This window comes from Peromyscus leucopus, chromosome 4, assembly GCF_004664715.2.
Source record: "Peromyscus leucopus breed LL Stock chromosome 4, UCI_PerLeu_2.1, whole genome shotgun sequence".
NCBI classification, from domain to species: domain Eukaryota; kingdom Metazoa; phylum Chordata; class Mammalia; order Rodentia; family Cricetidae; genus Peromyscus; species Peromyscus leucopus.
Window position 1 is genome coordinate 49,183,479 of NC_051066.1, and position 14,559 is coordinate 49,198,037.

General features: G+C 45.2%; 2 protein-coding genes across 2 annotated transcripts in view; one reads left to right on the forward strand and one right to left on the reverse strand.

The window, feature by feature from the left end:
* Positions 1 to 254: 254 nt before the first annotated feature.
* Positions 255 to 14,559, reverse strand: LOC114704476 (basic proline-rich protein-like). Its single transcript, XM_037204424.1, has 4 exons — positions 14,418 to 14,559; positions 1,780 to 2,435; positions 1,058 to 1,256; positions 255 to 453 (listed from the first exon to the last, which is right to left on the reverse strand). Exons 1-3 carry the CDS (start codon positions 14,557 to 14,559, stop codon positions 1,206 to 1,208), a joined length of 849 nt encoding a protein of 282 aa, XP_037060319.1. The 3' UTR covers positions 255 to 453; positions 1,058 to 1,205.
* The window catches only part of Map3k20 (mitogen-activated protein kinase kinase kinase 20), a 161,473-nt gene continuing 148,903 nt past the window's right edge, over positions 1,990 to 14,559 (forward strand). The window contains 1 exon segment of the mRNA XM_028885720.2: positions 1,990 to 2,136. The gene's annotated coding sequence lies outside the window, so the exon portion shown is untranslated.

Genomic DNA, 14,559 nt, shown 5'->3' on the forward strand with positions numbered 1-14,559 from the left:
ATTAGGTCAAAGAAAAATCAAAGGTTGAAGCCGTGGGGCTGGAGAGATGGCTCCGTGGGTAGAGCACTGGCTGCTCTTGCAGTGGGCCCAGGTTCAATTCCCAGCACCCACAGGGTGGCTCCCACCCATCTGTAACTCTAATTCCAATGAACCTGACCCCCTCTTCTGATCTCTATAGACACCAGGTACACATATGGTGCACATACATCCATGCAGGCGAGACTCGTACACACAAAACAAAAGCAAATCTTAAAGAGAGGTCGAGGCGAGCAGTTTATCACAGAATCATTGTGCTTTTATTGCAGTCACGGTCAGCTCAATAGGATATAAGGTGTGGTCTCGAGGAACTTGCAACATAAACAGGAAGACAGAGGGATGTCTGAGATGTTCCTTCAAGTATGGTTTCGAAACTATTGTGTAGAGTTTATTGTTCCTGTTGGTTACTCTCTGAGCCTAATTACGGAAGGAAAATAGAAGAAAGAAAAAGAGGATGAGGAGGAGAGATAATTAGATTAAAATACAGAGGCTTTTCAACTACCCGCTCCCAGTAATGTGTGGACGGCTGGCTGGCTGGCAGGCAAGCTGGAGCCGAACACCTTATGTTGGTGAGGAAGAAACTGAGGTCTGTCCAGCTGAGGGCCCCACCTGATGACCCCGAGGACCAACGGCAAGGCCAGGCTCTCTGATTGCCAGGCCAGAGTCACAACACAATCAAGCACTTGAATAATGCTTAAGTACAGTGTGCTCACGGTGTGCCGAGGAGCCCAGCACCCAGTTTTTGAGTAGACAGGCGGCTTCTACAATTGTTTGATCACCTACAACAGATTTTTTTTTAGCATGACAGTTTCCCTCCGTCTTCTCAGTTACCAAGACGTAAGTTATTAATCTCAAATCCTTAGTCCTTGTAATGACAGACCAGGAGGGCTCTTTAAAATTGTTAATTTATGTATACCCACGCTTCCACATTCATATGCTAAACATAAATGAACGGTTTTCAAATTTTCTATTTCTCCTTTGGCCTCTCTCTTCTGATTTCCTTTTCCCGTTTCATCTCTACCTGTTTTTCCTCTCATGACTTCAAAACTCAGCAGGAAGCCAGTTTCCTCTCCACAGATTTCTATTTCTGTCAATGACACCATCATTCTTCCAGTCACCCAGGTCTCAAATCCTGGCATTACCGCTTTCTTCTTTGCCAATCGAATGGGTCACCAATTTCTGTGGCCTCTTTCTGAAACATGCCTCTCATTTCCAATTTCCTTAAAAAAAAAAAAAAAGATTGCATGCTGTACCTTCTAACTCAGGTCCTCACGGTCCTATCTGTAAGCAGGAAGTGACAATATCTACCATTTATCCTGTTTCCATTTGTAGGGAACTCTCCAAATCACCATGAAAATGAATGGGGGACAGGGTCGGGGGAAGAATATGGCTTATAGTCTTAAGGCTTGTAAGCCACGTGCTCCATTATAAAGCAATGCCCTAAAACACAAACACCCATTTTACTCCATTTCAACTTTCCCCGTCCTTCAGGTGTGTGCATGACTCAATTCTAATTCAGAAAAAAACGTCTCCCCCACTTTTGCGGCCTCTTCTCTCTTTCTCTCCAGTTCTGTCCTCTCCAGTCAATTTCTTTTCTTCCTAAAGCCCTGTGACACTGTTTTGTTTTTCTTCTCCCACACTTGCCATGGACTCTGTCACCTCAGTGTGAAATCGCAAGCACTTTATCTTAAAGTCACCAACCAGAGCAGCAGGCCCTGACTCCTCTCAAAATCCCCAAAGTACCTGTTGATGGTGCCAACTGAGGCACCTGCAACCCTGTCTCCATAGACATCGACTCCCCTCTTGGGTCCCCTTCCCAGCCAGCGCATCAGGTCCCGCGGGGGGCATGCAGCCCCTGGGGTCTCCGTGACCCCGCGCCCGGGCCTTCCCGCTGGGCGCCGGGCCGGGCGTGCCGGGAGGCTGGGCGGCGGGCGGCGGTTCCGCGCCTGGAGGTAGGTGGTGCTGTTGCCGCGACGTCTTCCTCATTGGCGCCGCGCGGAGAGGCGGAATGTTCAACTCCTGACTCCGGCGGAAGCGTGGGAGCAGCGCGGGCCGCCGTCCCCGACCCCCGCCGCCGCTCGCACCCGGCCCGGGAGCAAGGTAGGGGCCGCGGGGGACCTGGGAGGCGGGAGGGAGCACCACCCTGGAGGATCGACGGAGCCCGGGCCTGCGGGGACCCGGGCAGCGCGGGTGCGCGAGGCCGGGGCTCAGCGGGCGGCTGGCCTCGGCCCGTGCCCGGTGCCCTGGAGCCCCGCGGCCCCCTGCCGCTGAACCGAGTGCGGCTTGGGCAAGTCCGGGGCAGTCCCGTGGGGCACTCGGTGCCCGGAAGAGCCGGGCCTGGCACAGCCCGCGGCGATCTCGGGGAGCCTGCGGCGGCTGCCCTTCCCGAGCACCTTTTCCTTCCAGGGGAGCACGCGCGGGTGCGGTGGGCACGGGGACCCACGCCCGGCTCGGCGGTGAGTGCCCCCCGGCTGCAGCCCCGCCTTGCCCCGCGCGTGACAGCCCTCAGAAAAACTTTGATTCTAAACTGCCCAGATGACATGGGACTGCCTGAAAAACAATGGCACGTCATTGTTGGGTTGCTCAAAATGTATGTTTCTCATGCGCCCGGAGATCCTGCATAAGCACTGTTTATGGAGAGCATAATTACTATTTTTGTTAGTTTCGTTAATAGTGAAAGCACACCATTTGGTGGCCCGCTCCAGCGATTTCATAATAAGCAGCCTTCATTAATAATGCGTATGAGAACGGTCTTTCCAGAATGGGTTGAGGATATCTGAGTTCAGACTGTTGTTCAAGTGTCTTCCTGTTTTACCCCTGAAGTGGTTGTAGCGAATCTTCTGGCTTTCTTGACCGGTAGATGAAACCAACTGCCAGGATTTAGTGGATCCAAACCTACCAAAATATTTAACGATAAAAATAAACAAATGATTCAAGACCAGACTTCTTTGTGTAGGCCTGTCTCTACAGTGCCATTTCATTTTTTTTTTTAATCAAAAGAAAAAAAAAGTGACGGCTACATTTTAATTATGGTTTTGGTCATTTGTAGAGTCTTTGTTTTAGATTTCTGCTACAATAGTGAGAGATTTGGGAGATTGTAAATGAACATGAATTTAGCTTGTTTGGAAAGAGAATTAAGACAGAGGAAAAGCGGTCTTTTTGGAGCACTGTGTCGTGTTTATTTTCATCTTTTACAATATAATTTCTGCAAGTACTTTTGGGGATTATTTTGAAGTTTTTTTTTTTTTTTTTTTTTTTTTAGCTGAAGAATGTGCAAGTCAAAAGTTTAAGTGGGAAACATTTTGTTGTCTAGGAAATAAGTAGATGATTGATCTTTTAAAAGTTTTTTTTGGGGGGGGGGCGGTCGTGATACATAAGAGCACATTAAGGGAAGTAATAACCAAATATTAAGCACACAGATTTAGATCTAAAAATGGATGGTCAAAGATCTTGGGAACTGAGGGACCTTCTTGCCAAATAAGGAAACTTGGCAAGCTGCAGTGTGTATTTTAAGTCGGTGCGGAGTGAGCGCGATTGGCAATACTTTGGCTCGGTGCCTATCTGGGCTAAGCAGTGCCACTGAGTCTGATAGGGCTGCGGAGCTATGCACAGGCGTTACGAAGGGTGTGGGGTGAACAGCTGGATCATCCGAGGAGACACTGGAGAAAAGAGGTCAGACGAAGCTCACAGTGTGCCCAGCCGAACGGCCAGGGGAGTTTAGAGCTTGACACACTCGGAGAAGAGTCAGTGAGTTCTTCTGTTAAGCTGGGAAAGGGAGTTTGTGGTGATACAGTCTTGTTGGACTGAGAGAGCCTCTGTACCCTCAGATGTTGGGAGTCAAAGTTGGGATCATTTGTTTTCCATTTTATTCTGCCCAGGACAGATCGACAAGGGGCGGGGCCTGGTCTATCTAAATATAATAGCAACAGCTGAGACACCTTCCATCGGACTGTGGGGAAGACTTAGGCTACTTCCTTTGTGGCTGTTAACCTTGGCCCACTACGCATAAATAAGCATTGTTCCAGCTGTATCCAAAGTTGTTACCTATGCAGGAAAGACAGCCATCCATGCCAGAGCCTGATGGTTTGGCTGGTACTACAGGGGCTTTTGTGTCAGACCCTCCTAGAGACAGCTGAAGCATTGGGTACACCAGGAGGTAAAAAAAGAAATCCCCACCCACTAAAACACTGTGAGAACCAGGAGCCGCACATCGGATACTTAACCCATTGACACCATTGCTAATAGAAAACCAAAGCCTCAAATATGTGGATAGGAAGCAATCTAGTCATTACCCTAACAAGAAATGAGTCAGTTTATAGAAAAAAAAAAAAAAAAAAAAAAAAAAAAAAAAAAAAAAAAAAAAAAAAAGGACAATTAGGAGGCAGGAAATGCTGAGGTAGAAAAAAGGCGTACGGTGGAAGAAAAGGCGGGGACCCGCGTGGAATCCCAGCGGTGTCATATGAAAATGAGGCTTGGTCAGCGGATCACACCCTTGGGAGACAGTGGTAGCTGCTTCCTGGGGAGAGGTCTATGAGACAGCATGTGGAAATGCTGGGGCTCGTCCCTGAAGTCCCCGAGGCTCCAGCTACCGGGACTGAGTGCAGAGAGGGCTTTCCCACATTTCTCAAGCTGTGCATAACTCTGCTCTCCCTCCCAGGCAAGGCTTGCCCACAGTGTTTTGCCCTGATCCTTTCCTACTTAAATGTACATGCTGAGAGTGGATGGAATTTTCCTACCTGATCCTCTTTGTATACAACGGTTTCCCAAGCGACTCTGTACTATTGTCTGTTGGGAATGAATTTGAAGATTAATACACTTAAGTATGTATAGGAAGAGCTTGGAAGTTAGGGGAACATGGGAAGGCTATGACTGAGAAGCCAGAGCTAAGATCACTTGGAACCATTCATAGGGCTCGTTTTGAGTAGCTCCTGTCTTCAGGGTCCCAGCTCAGGACTCCACACAGGAAGCACTAAAGGAAAAGGAACACATTTATCTCTAGGCCATGGAGTAAAGATTTGCTATCAAAATACCCTACTGTGAAGGAGAGTGTGTCCCTTTGAGGATCTGCAGATACACCCATAAGCACCTCCAATGTAGGCAAACGTTTGCTTTAAAGTCTTGCATTTAACCTTAAAAATCCACATGGACTTTCCACACTTGTCTTCCTCAACTGAGCAAACCAGTCTAAACAGACACATTCATTCCTCCACATCTGAAAGTCGGATGAGTTCTGTGGGACTCACCCACCTTCTCTGCCTATGTGGGAATAGACACATGGGAAGATGGGGTTGGCCCTGTTAAGGTTTGTAGCCCAGCCTGATGGAGGAGGGAATGTGACTCCATTTTGCTAGGGACAGAATTGAATTAGTTCATCATCCCAAGAATCTGTATGGTCTGTGCTTATCCTGATGGTCCCATGATGGAAAAGAGCCCTTTGCTTTGGGGATGGGAGAGAAGAGTTCAAGATGGACATTAGAATGCAGACCTCTCCAGCTAATCAAGAAGAATTTCAAGAGTGTGGCCCAAGAACTTCCATTATTTCCATTGAAGATACAGATTCCTGAACACCACCCCTCCATGTTTACCGTCAGGTGTGTCTCCTAGTAAAGGGAGGTGGTCTATTGTGCAAGCCTGGTTCGTCACTGTGCCAGTAAGGCTGAAGGAGACCTTAGAGACACATCCATTCTTAGCTCGCTGATGCAGGATCTCCACTCCATGCCTCCTCCTCCTCCTGTTGAACACTCAGAGATGTGTCACTCACTGCCCAGAGGGCAGAAGAGTTTCTTGTGGCACGAGTCACCAGCGATTGTGGCATTTGTACCCACAGATCATTTTTACCTCTCAGTCAGCAAAGGATAATGCAGGTCTTGCTCTGGACTGATTTGAATATCCCTGGGTCTGTCTTAGCCTTCATCTTCCTTCAGATGACCCGGTTCAGACCCGCATATGGACCCGCGTTAGGAAGCATTCCTTCTAGGTAACCAATCTGAGGTTGCACCTTGTTTGTCGGAAGCCAGGCTGCTTGGGTATTTCCTATGTGACAGGGACAGTGCTGGAGTAGAGAACTGTACAGCAAATCCCCACGATGAGTGGGAGGCTGGATTAGGAAGTGGGTCTCTTACCCAGACGAGCACCACCCCAGGCACCTGTGCATTCTTCTAGACAGCCCCAGAAATATGCCCTCTCCGTGTTCCCCGTCTTTACTCAGGGACAGTCCCATCTCCTCTCTTTCCACGAGAGCCCCTCCAGTGGCCTGGGACGTGGACGTACTTACCTCTCATTTCCTAGTTGGGCTTTTTCTGACACAGACTCATTTCACACAGCATCTCTTCACCAACCACTTCCCTGCTTCTTATTTATTTTATTTCTGCTAACAGCATTTCTGGCAAGGAAGCATGCCATGGGAGTTGATTTCTATTTATTGGGATATTAATGGATGAATAAGAATGTTTCATTTAACTAGCTTGTTTTTATTTTAACCTTTGCTCCGACTGAAGAATTATATTACTTATATGGTAAAGCACAGATAGAGAGGGGAATCATCTCCTCAGCTACCACGCCGGAAGAAGTCCTGTTTCCTGGGCTCAGCCTATTTTATGTGAGCGCTGCTTTTCTGGAAGCAGTTTAGAAGAAAATAGCAAAGTAGACACACTTCTAGTTAGTTTTATTCATAGACCTACTTTTACAGCTTTTATTGTTAATGATTTTTTTTTTTTTTTAAGAAAGACACAGAGCAGTCTGTTCAGGAATTGCTTCTTTAAATCTCTGACCCTGACATTATGAAGAAATACATCAAACCAAAGATTTCCCCGTTCTTTAAAAAAGATTCGCCCTTAGAAGAACACAGGACAGTAATTCCAAACAGCGTTGTAAAGCACGTGACGATAAGCGGTTTTGATTCATGTACTTACTGAACTGTACGAAGAAACACCTTTCAGAGCCAGGCTGAGGGCTGCTTTTGAGACGTCATCTTTAAGGTTTTTTTATTTTTTATTTTTTATTGTGTGTGTATGTGTATGTTTGGACATGCCAATGCTTGGAGGTCAGAGGACAAGTTGTGGGAGTCAGTTCTCTTCTGCCACGTGGGCTCCTAGGATCAAACTCAGGCTTGCTTGCAAGTGCTCTTACCTGCTGAGCCGTCTTGCTGATGCAAGAATCCTTTCTTCTCTCTCCCTCCCCTCCCCTCCCTTCCGTGCATATGTGTGGTGTATTCATAGTGTGTGTGTGCTTGCGCATGGACAAGTGCATGCAGAGCCAAAGGAAGATGTTGGGTGTCTTCTATCTCTCTTTGCCTTATTTTTTGAGACAAGGTTTCTCACTGAATCTGAAGCTTGACATTTTGGCTAGACTGGCTGGCTAGCGAGCTCCAGAATCCACTTGTCTCTGCCCCCAACCCCAGCACTGGGATTAAAGGCATGCATTGCCATGCGTGACTTTTACATAGGTGCCAGGGATTTGAACCCAGATCCTTTCGCTTGCACAGCAAGTGATCTTATCCACTGAGCCATCTCTTCAGCTCGAGAAATCTCTTTAAAAGTTTATCTTGATCACGATGACACAAATTAGTTTTTCTTCTTATGTTGTGCCAGAAATAAACTTATAACTACTTTTGTGAAGAATGACAAAAGGGAAGTATAAATTATGGATGGAAAAAGAGGAAGTATGTATATTAAAAATAATGGGTCCATATATCCAAAGAGAAAAATCCAGAGAAATTCCCGTCTCTATTTGTAGAGTTAATTTAATTTTTTCATTACAACGTGGAGGTATTTGATAAAGCAGGTTATAGTTTTGTTGAATCAGGCACCCATGTGGTTTGAGTAGCTAAGGTCAGAAAGTGAGTACTGTAATTGAATAAATATGCCCTACAAATACTAGTACCTAAAAGGGCCAAGGAAAAAAAATCTTCTGGTAACTTAAATAGGATTCATCTCTATGAAAAACAGTTTGAAAGGAAAAAAATATAATTATAGCTAGCATGTTGGTGTACATCTTTAACTTTGGCACTTGGGAAGCTGAGGCGGGGGGGGGGGGATCAAGGTTCAAGTTCAAGTTCAAGGCCAGCCTAGACAACATAGTGAGACCTTGTCTACGAAGTAAATAAATGATCCTTGCTAGTAAGATAGGTTTTGCACAAGGACTCAACCTCCAAAGGGAGAGCAGACAAAAGGGTGAGAAGAAATTAAGATTCATAAACACAGAAGAAAAGGATGTAGACATCCACGGGCATTTGTTAATACTTGTGCAGGCATAAGTGATTGAAATAAAATAGAACGCAGTTCTGAAAGCGGGGGGAGGGGAAACACGCCAGATAGGAGGGCTGAAAGGATGGATGGCATCAAAGCTTGTGACAACACTTAGAAAGCCACTCTTGCCACCTGCTGTGTGTGGATTCCTTGCTGGGCATGCGCGAGGCCCTTCCACACCTCCTCTGCCTCCCTACCAAGAGTGAAGAGCTTTGCAGAAGCACAGTCCCTCACCCGAGCTGAGCTCTGGGTCCCTGGGATCTGCGGCTAGCTCTGGCTAACTGGGTCTCTGCTGTGCTGCTCGTCTGTGCTTAGAAATAACGTTTCCCGGTGCCATCAGGGTTATCAAATGGAAGCGTCTCAAATCCTCGTTCATGAGGTTTAGAAATGTCATCGTTGGAGGAAAAGGGATTGTTTCCAGGGAGGTGGAGGCAGAATTCAACTCAGTCCCATCTAATTTTAAAACTTTGCGTTTCAAATGTGAGACCTTCAAGTAGTCTTTTTTTTTTTTATTTTTGTTTTTAATTTTTGACAAAAATAAAGTGGGGCATGTGGACAGATGACCGACTTGAGACTGATGCCAATTCAAAAAATCAAGAAGCAAAAGCCCTCTGGGTTAATTAAGTCTTGACCCCAGCCCATTTTTTTGAGAAGATGGGTAACTAAAAAGTAAAATAATGCTGTGTTTAAGGCTTTTCTACCTTTATATGGTTCTGCTTTTGTAATTAACTAGACGGTACTATATATATGCTTTTATCAGTTTAGTTAACAGTTGAATTTATTTTTGTATTTTTAATTTAGGGACATTTTAAAAATCACAGAGTTTTGGCTACTGCTCAAGGAAGCAGATGGCTGGACTTCACCAACTTGCTACTGTTTTCAAAACTGTGACCCCTTATTATGTTTTGACTTTAGTGATAGTCCTATTCTGAGTCCACGTGCAATGCTGTGTGATCGGCTGGATTATGTAAAAGCCGGTCTTCGGACACAGCGGGTTGAAAGCATTGTATATGGCCTGGGACCCTTTGTAAGTAAATGGGTACAGATGGCTCCCTGCTTAATAGATGGCTCCACTGGTCTAGACTAGTAGATTTATTTCTGAAAAACTAGAGCGTCACTTGGTCAGGTCTTGATGCTATAATTTGATCAGTATCTTCCCCAAGATGCTCTGGGTTTAGTTAGCAGCAACTCATCTTTCATTCTTCTCCTCATAAGCTGATCTTCTTTGAACAGCAACTTAAAATGAAAGGGGAAGTGATATACATACATAGCCTGGCATATGTGCATACATACATACATACATACACATGCATGCATGCATGCATGCATGCATGCGCACGCGCGTGTACACAGACGCACACATATACGTGTGTATGTATACACACACATATGTATACACACACATATGTATGTATACGGGGGTGGAAAGCTAAACCAAACTTTTCCACGGAAGGGTGTGATCCTTGCTGAGCTCGTTGGAGTAAAATCTGAACTAGACACTCTAAAACTGTTAATCTCTTCAGAAATCAAGAAGGAACTTAGTTTTTTTACAATCTCAATAAAACATCCAATAGTTCGTAGTTCATTCATATAGAGCCAATTCCCAAACAGCAGGGTGTGTGACCGTGTGAGCAATCGATGTGGACGACCGTGCCTTGTTGCCTCTGTCGGGGTGGCGATCATAGCCGAGGGCTCTGGCCAGCGGGGTCAAGGTAGTTCTTAGCGATCTCATCCTTCTTTGGTTTGGAAAGGGTTTCTCTATCCCTCCTCTAACTCAGCCCAGACTAAGAGGCACACAGTCCTGGAGGCCCCAGGTTTCCCAAGAAGCCTGTGGCAGCTTCTCAAACAGGATTAGGTTTAGAGTTCTCTGAGGGCACCATGAAAATGGCAGGTCTCCCTTTCCTTAGTTTGACTGAAATCTTTGCAGCTGCAGGAATTATAACGGAAAAATTAACTAAAATCCAGTCATTCAACAGATAGTTTGGAGTAGAAAATGTACACACTGCCTGTTTGGCTTTAAGTGGGGTACTGAGAATCCAGGTACAGAGAGAAATGACTTTTGGGTTTAGGGAGTTTATGTTCTGGTGGAAATTTGATGGGAAAGATGAGTAGATAAAAAGAATGCAGTTTTTCATATGGGCTTCAAAGACATGGTTAGGGACAGGTTTGCTAGGTAGAGATGGGTGTTTGAAGCGGACATGTTGCCTGCGCCCAGCGTGGGGATGTGACAGAGGTCAGCATGTAAGGGGAGCCTGCAAGCAGCACTTCACGCATGCGTGAGAAATAAGACACGGAATAAAAGTGGCTTGAGTGGTAAAGGAACACGAGACAATTGAGATTCAAAGGCACGAGTTACAGATCGGAACTGAGTGTCCTACCAGTGTGTGAAAAAAAAAATCATCTCCAGACAGCCTAATACAAGGCGGAATTCTACAGATAAAGAAATGATTCTAAAAGCTTTTTAGAAAAAAATGTAAAAAGGTTTAGAAATCAGAATGGCATCAGCCTGCTCCATAGCTGAATATAAAATGAAAAGAAGGGCTGAAGAGATGGCTCAGCAGTTAAGAACATTTGTTGTTCTTTCAAGGGATGTGAGTTCCATTCCTAGCACTCCAGGGGAGCTGGCATCTGTCTATAACTAATTCCAGATGATCTATTGCTTTCTTCTGAACATTGCAGGCACCAGGCAGGTACATGGTGCACACACATACATGCAAGCAAAACACTCATACACATACAATAAAAAAAAAATCCTTGAGAAAAAAAATTAGATGAGAGAGATGGCTCAGAGGTTAAGAGTACTTGCTGCTCTTGCAGAGGACCCGGGTTCGGTTCCTGGCACCCACATGGTGGCTCGCAACCACCTGCGACTCCATTTCTGGGAGCTCTGATGACCCCTTCAGCTTCTGTGCACCCCAGACACACATGCAGGCAGAACATTCACACTCACAAAATGAATGGGTAAGTTCATTAGAAGAAAATGAAATAATACTTTCACAATTACATAAAGGTTACTACCCTTCCTAGAACAGCAGACAGGTTCCTAGTGGAGACTCAAAGACCCCCATTCTCTGCCCTCTACTCAGAGAGCCAGTAGAAGATGTATGTTGTCAAGGTGCAGACGTAAGCCAAGGAAGAGGAACTGAAGACCCAGGGGCAGCGTTTTTCCCCAGAGGGTGAAGGAGGAGGTTCTTTGAATGGCACAGGGGATGAAATCTCAGTGACAGTCTGGTCTGGGAAGCAGCCATTCCAGTCAGACTGCTGTAACTGAAGTTTTTCTGTGTCCCGCCCGGTCCGCAGCTGCTCAGACCCAAGTAAACACACAGAGGCTTATATTAATTAAAACTGCTCGGCCATTAGCTCAGGCTTTCCACTGACTAGCTCTTATATTTAAACTCAGTCCACTTCTGTTAATCTATATGCTGCCACATGTTCTATGGCTTTACTTTTACATGCTGCTCCCTGGACGGCAGGCTGGCATCTACTCACTCAGCCTTCCACTTCCCAGAATTCTCCTTGTCTGTTTATCCCGCCTATACTTCCTGCCTGGCTACTGGCCAGTCAGCATTTTATTTAATCAACCAATCAGAGCAACACATTCACAGCATACAGAACATCCCACAGCAAACTGAATCAAGATAGAGTGTTTAGAAAGATAGAAAGAATGTTTCAATGAAAACTAGCATCATCCTTCCTCCAGGAAAACAGAGAATGAAGGAAGGAGATCCTGGTGTTGTTTTGTTGTTTGTTTTTTTGTTTTGTTTTGTTTTGTTAACTTTGTTGGGAGTTTTGCAGTTCCTGGGAGAATTTGATGAGTTGGATAAGTTTATCAGTAGTATGAAAAGCTAAACAAACAATAGAACATAAAAACAAAGCAACTAATAACTCCAGGAGAAACAAAAAGTTGTCCAAGGAAAATGTAATTGCTGCATGGCGGTGCTGGGAATAATATTGACTTTGCAAGACTACTCTCAACTGCGAACATTGACTTAGCCCAATGTTGAGGCTGTAAACAGAGGGTTAGAGCAGTATAGAACCTGAGCGTATGGAGGTTGAGGATGGTGTATAAGAACTGAATCCCTCCACAAGGAGTTGTTGTAACAAGATCTAAAATGGAAAGAGTTAAGAAGCTATAATATTTAAGCACATGACTTAGAAGTGTGATGAATAGAGAAAATGCTCAAAGGACCTGATATGAGTCCCTTTCTCAGCAGTGAGAGTTGGGTGGAAACAGGGAGACTGTGGATGGGCATTGTCTTATAAGCTTTGCAGTCCAGTTTAAATTCTTACACTGGATAAAATTAACTGTAAAGACATAGACCTGTCCTTGGCTGTCCTCTGGAGATCTAGCATACAGTGTTTGACATTTATTGTAAAAGCTTTTGCTTTGCACACACTATCTGCTGGCACACCCACCTATGTTTTCTATAAACCTCTTCGGCAGTTAACTCTGAATTGTAGTGAGTCTGTATGGGAAATTGCTGAATTAAATGAAGCAATAGACTGTGTCTGTGTTCCTCACAGCCTCCCCCCTCTCTGTTTTTGTGTCGACTCAGCCCTCTAAACATTAGAGGGTAAACAAATTGCTTTATTTTTTCTTTCTTGCCTTCTCCCCAAAGTGGAGCAGACTTGGACTTCGCCTAAGAAATCAACATTCTTCAGTGAGCTGATGTTCCTAAAATGGGGTAGCTAAGCCAGCTGCGCACTGAGATCTCCGAGCTGCCTGTGTGCATCTCTCGGCAAAGCCCTGCGTGGTAAATGGAGAAACTGTGAATTTATAGTCTGTTACAGACTGTATACAGACTGTTTCCTTCTACCTTTTATTTTGAAAGAAAAAAATTCAGACTTCATAGAAAATGGCCGGGGTAGTAAAATGCCCATTCATCTTTCTGATTTGTAACTCTTAATTTTGCCACATTTCTTTCTCCCTCTTACACACTTGTGTTCCCCTTCCCTCGTGTGTTTTGGGGGTGGTGTCAGAATCATCTTAAAGTAAGTGGCAGGCATCACATTTCAGTATGTCTAAATGCTTATAGGGGATAAATTCAGAGTGACCACACATCGCATTTCATCATAGATGTCTTTAAGTTCTTTCTTTTTCTTTTTTGGTTTTTCAAGGCAGGATTTCTCTGTGTAGCTTTAGAGCCTTTCCTGGAACTTAATCTGTAGCCCAGGCTGGCCTTGGACTCACAGAGATCTGCCTGCCTCTGCCTCCCAAGTGCTGGGATTAAAGCGTGCGCCACCATCGCTGGATTAAGTTCTTATATAGATGTTTTTCTTTTTACTTGTTAAGTCTTTCATGATGGTGACCATTAGGAGCATAAGCCAATTTTTTTTTAGAATGTCCTCAAATATAGGTTCACCTTTTTGCTCCAGGATTGTAGTATTGTGGTTTACAGTTACAGAAAGGATGCATATCCAGATTCTTTTATCCACCTCCTGTAGCTTTTTATGCTTGCTCAAAAGCTTACTCCATCATTTGTATATGTTGGGTTTTGTTTTTCGTGATAATTTATGGTTTGGCATAGAGAATTAAGAATGGACACATACCTGGGGAAGAGTAAGAACCCTTCAATCACAGAGACTCTCGCGCGGTAATCTTTGGGAGGGGTCATCGGTTCCTCTGGAAACAAGCATAATATTTTTTTTTTTTTTTAAACAACTTTGGCAGTATTCTTTGGGTGACTTAATATATTGTAATCAGGGACGACGTCTCTTAGAACATCGGTTCTGCTGTGGTGTGCAGCCTAGTGAGACACGTTTGGAGGCCCTTGGCCAGCTTTCTTTTGACTGCTAAGTGCAATCTTGTTTGGAGTCTAAACACCAAACGCGTGTTTACTTTGTATGTTTTGGCTGTGCCGGCGCTAGGATGCTGGGAGGCTTAGGCTGTGTCTGCTTCCTGTGAAGCCAGGGCAACATGGAGAGACGGCATGCCGCCGCGCATGCCAGCAGAGCTGTGCAAGCCTCCTGTTGAAAGCATGGTTTCTGTTTGTCAGGGCTTCCTGGTAGGAGACCTGATGACACAGTGGCCTTTAGGCAGAGCTCCTCGGGATGTGTAGGAAGTGCTGTGACAGGTTCTGTTGGGGGGAAAGCTGAGCCATTCCCAAGCCTGGACAAGCTGCTCTTGAATTTTGCGCTGGCTGCCAGGGTGAGCGTTTTTCGTTTCGATGCGTCTGTCTCGCTTTTCTTCCTGACGTCGGCGTGGTCTTTCTGGAAGTTTCACGGGACTTGTTATAAATATCTGCAGCAGGACTCTAATCTGTTTGCGGTTCGTCAT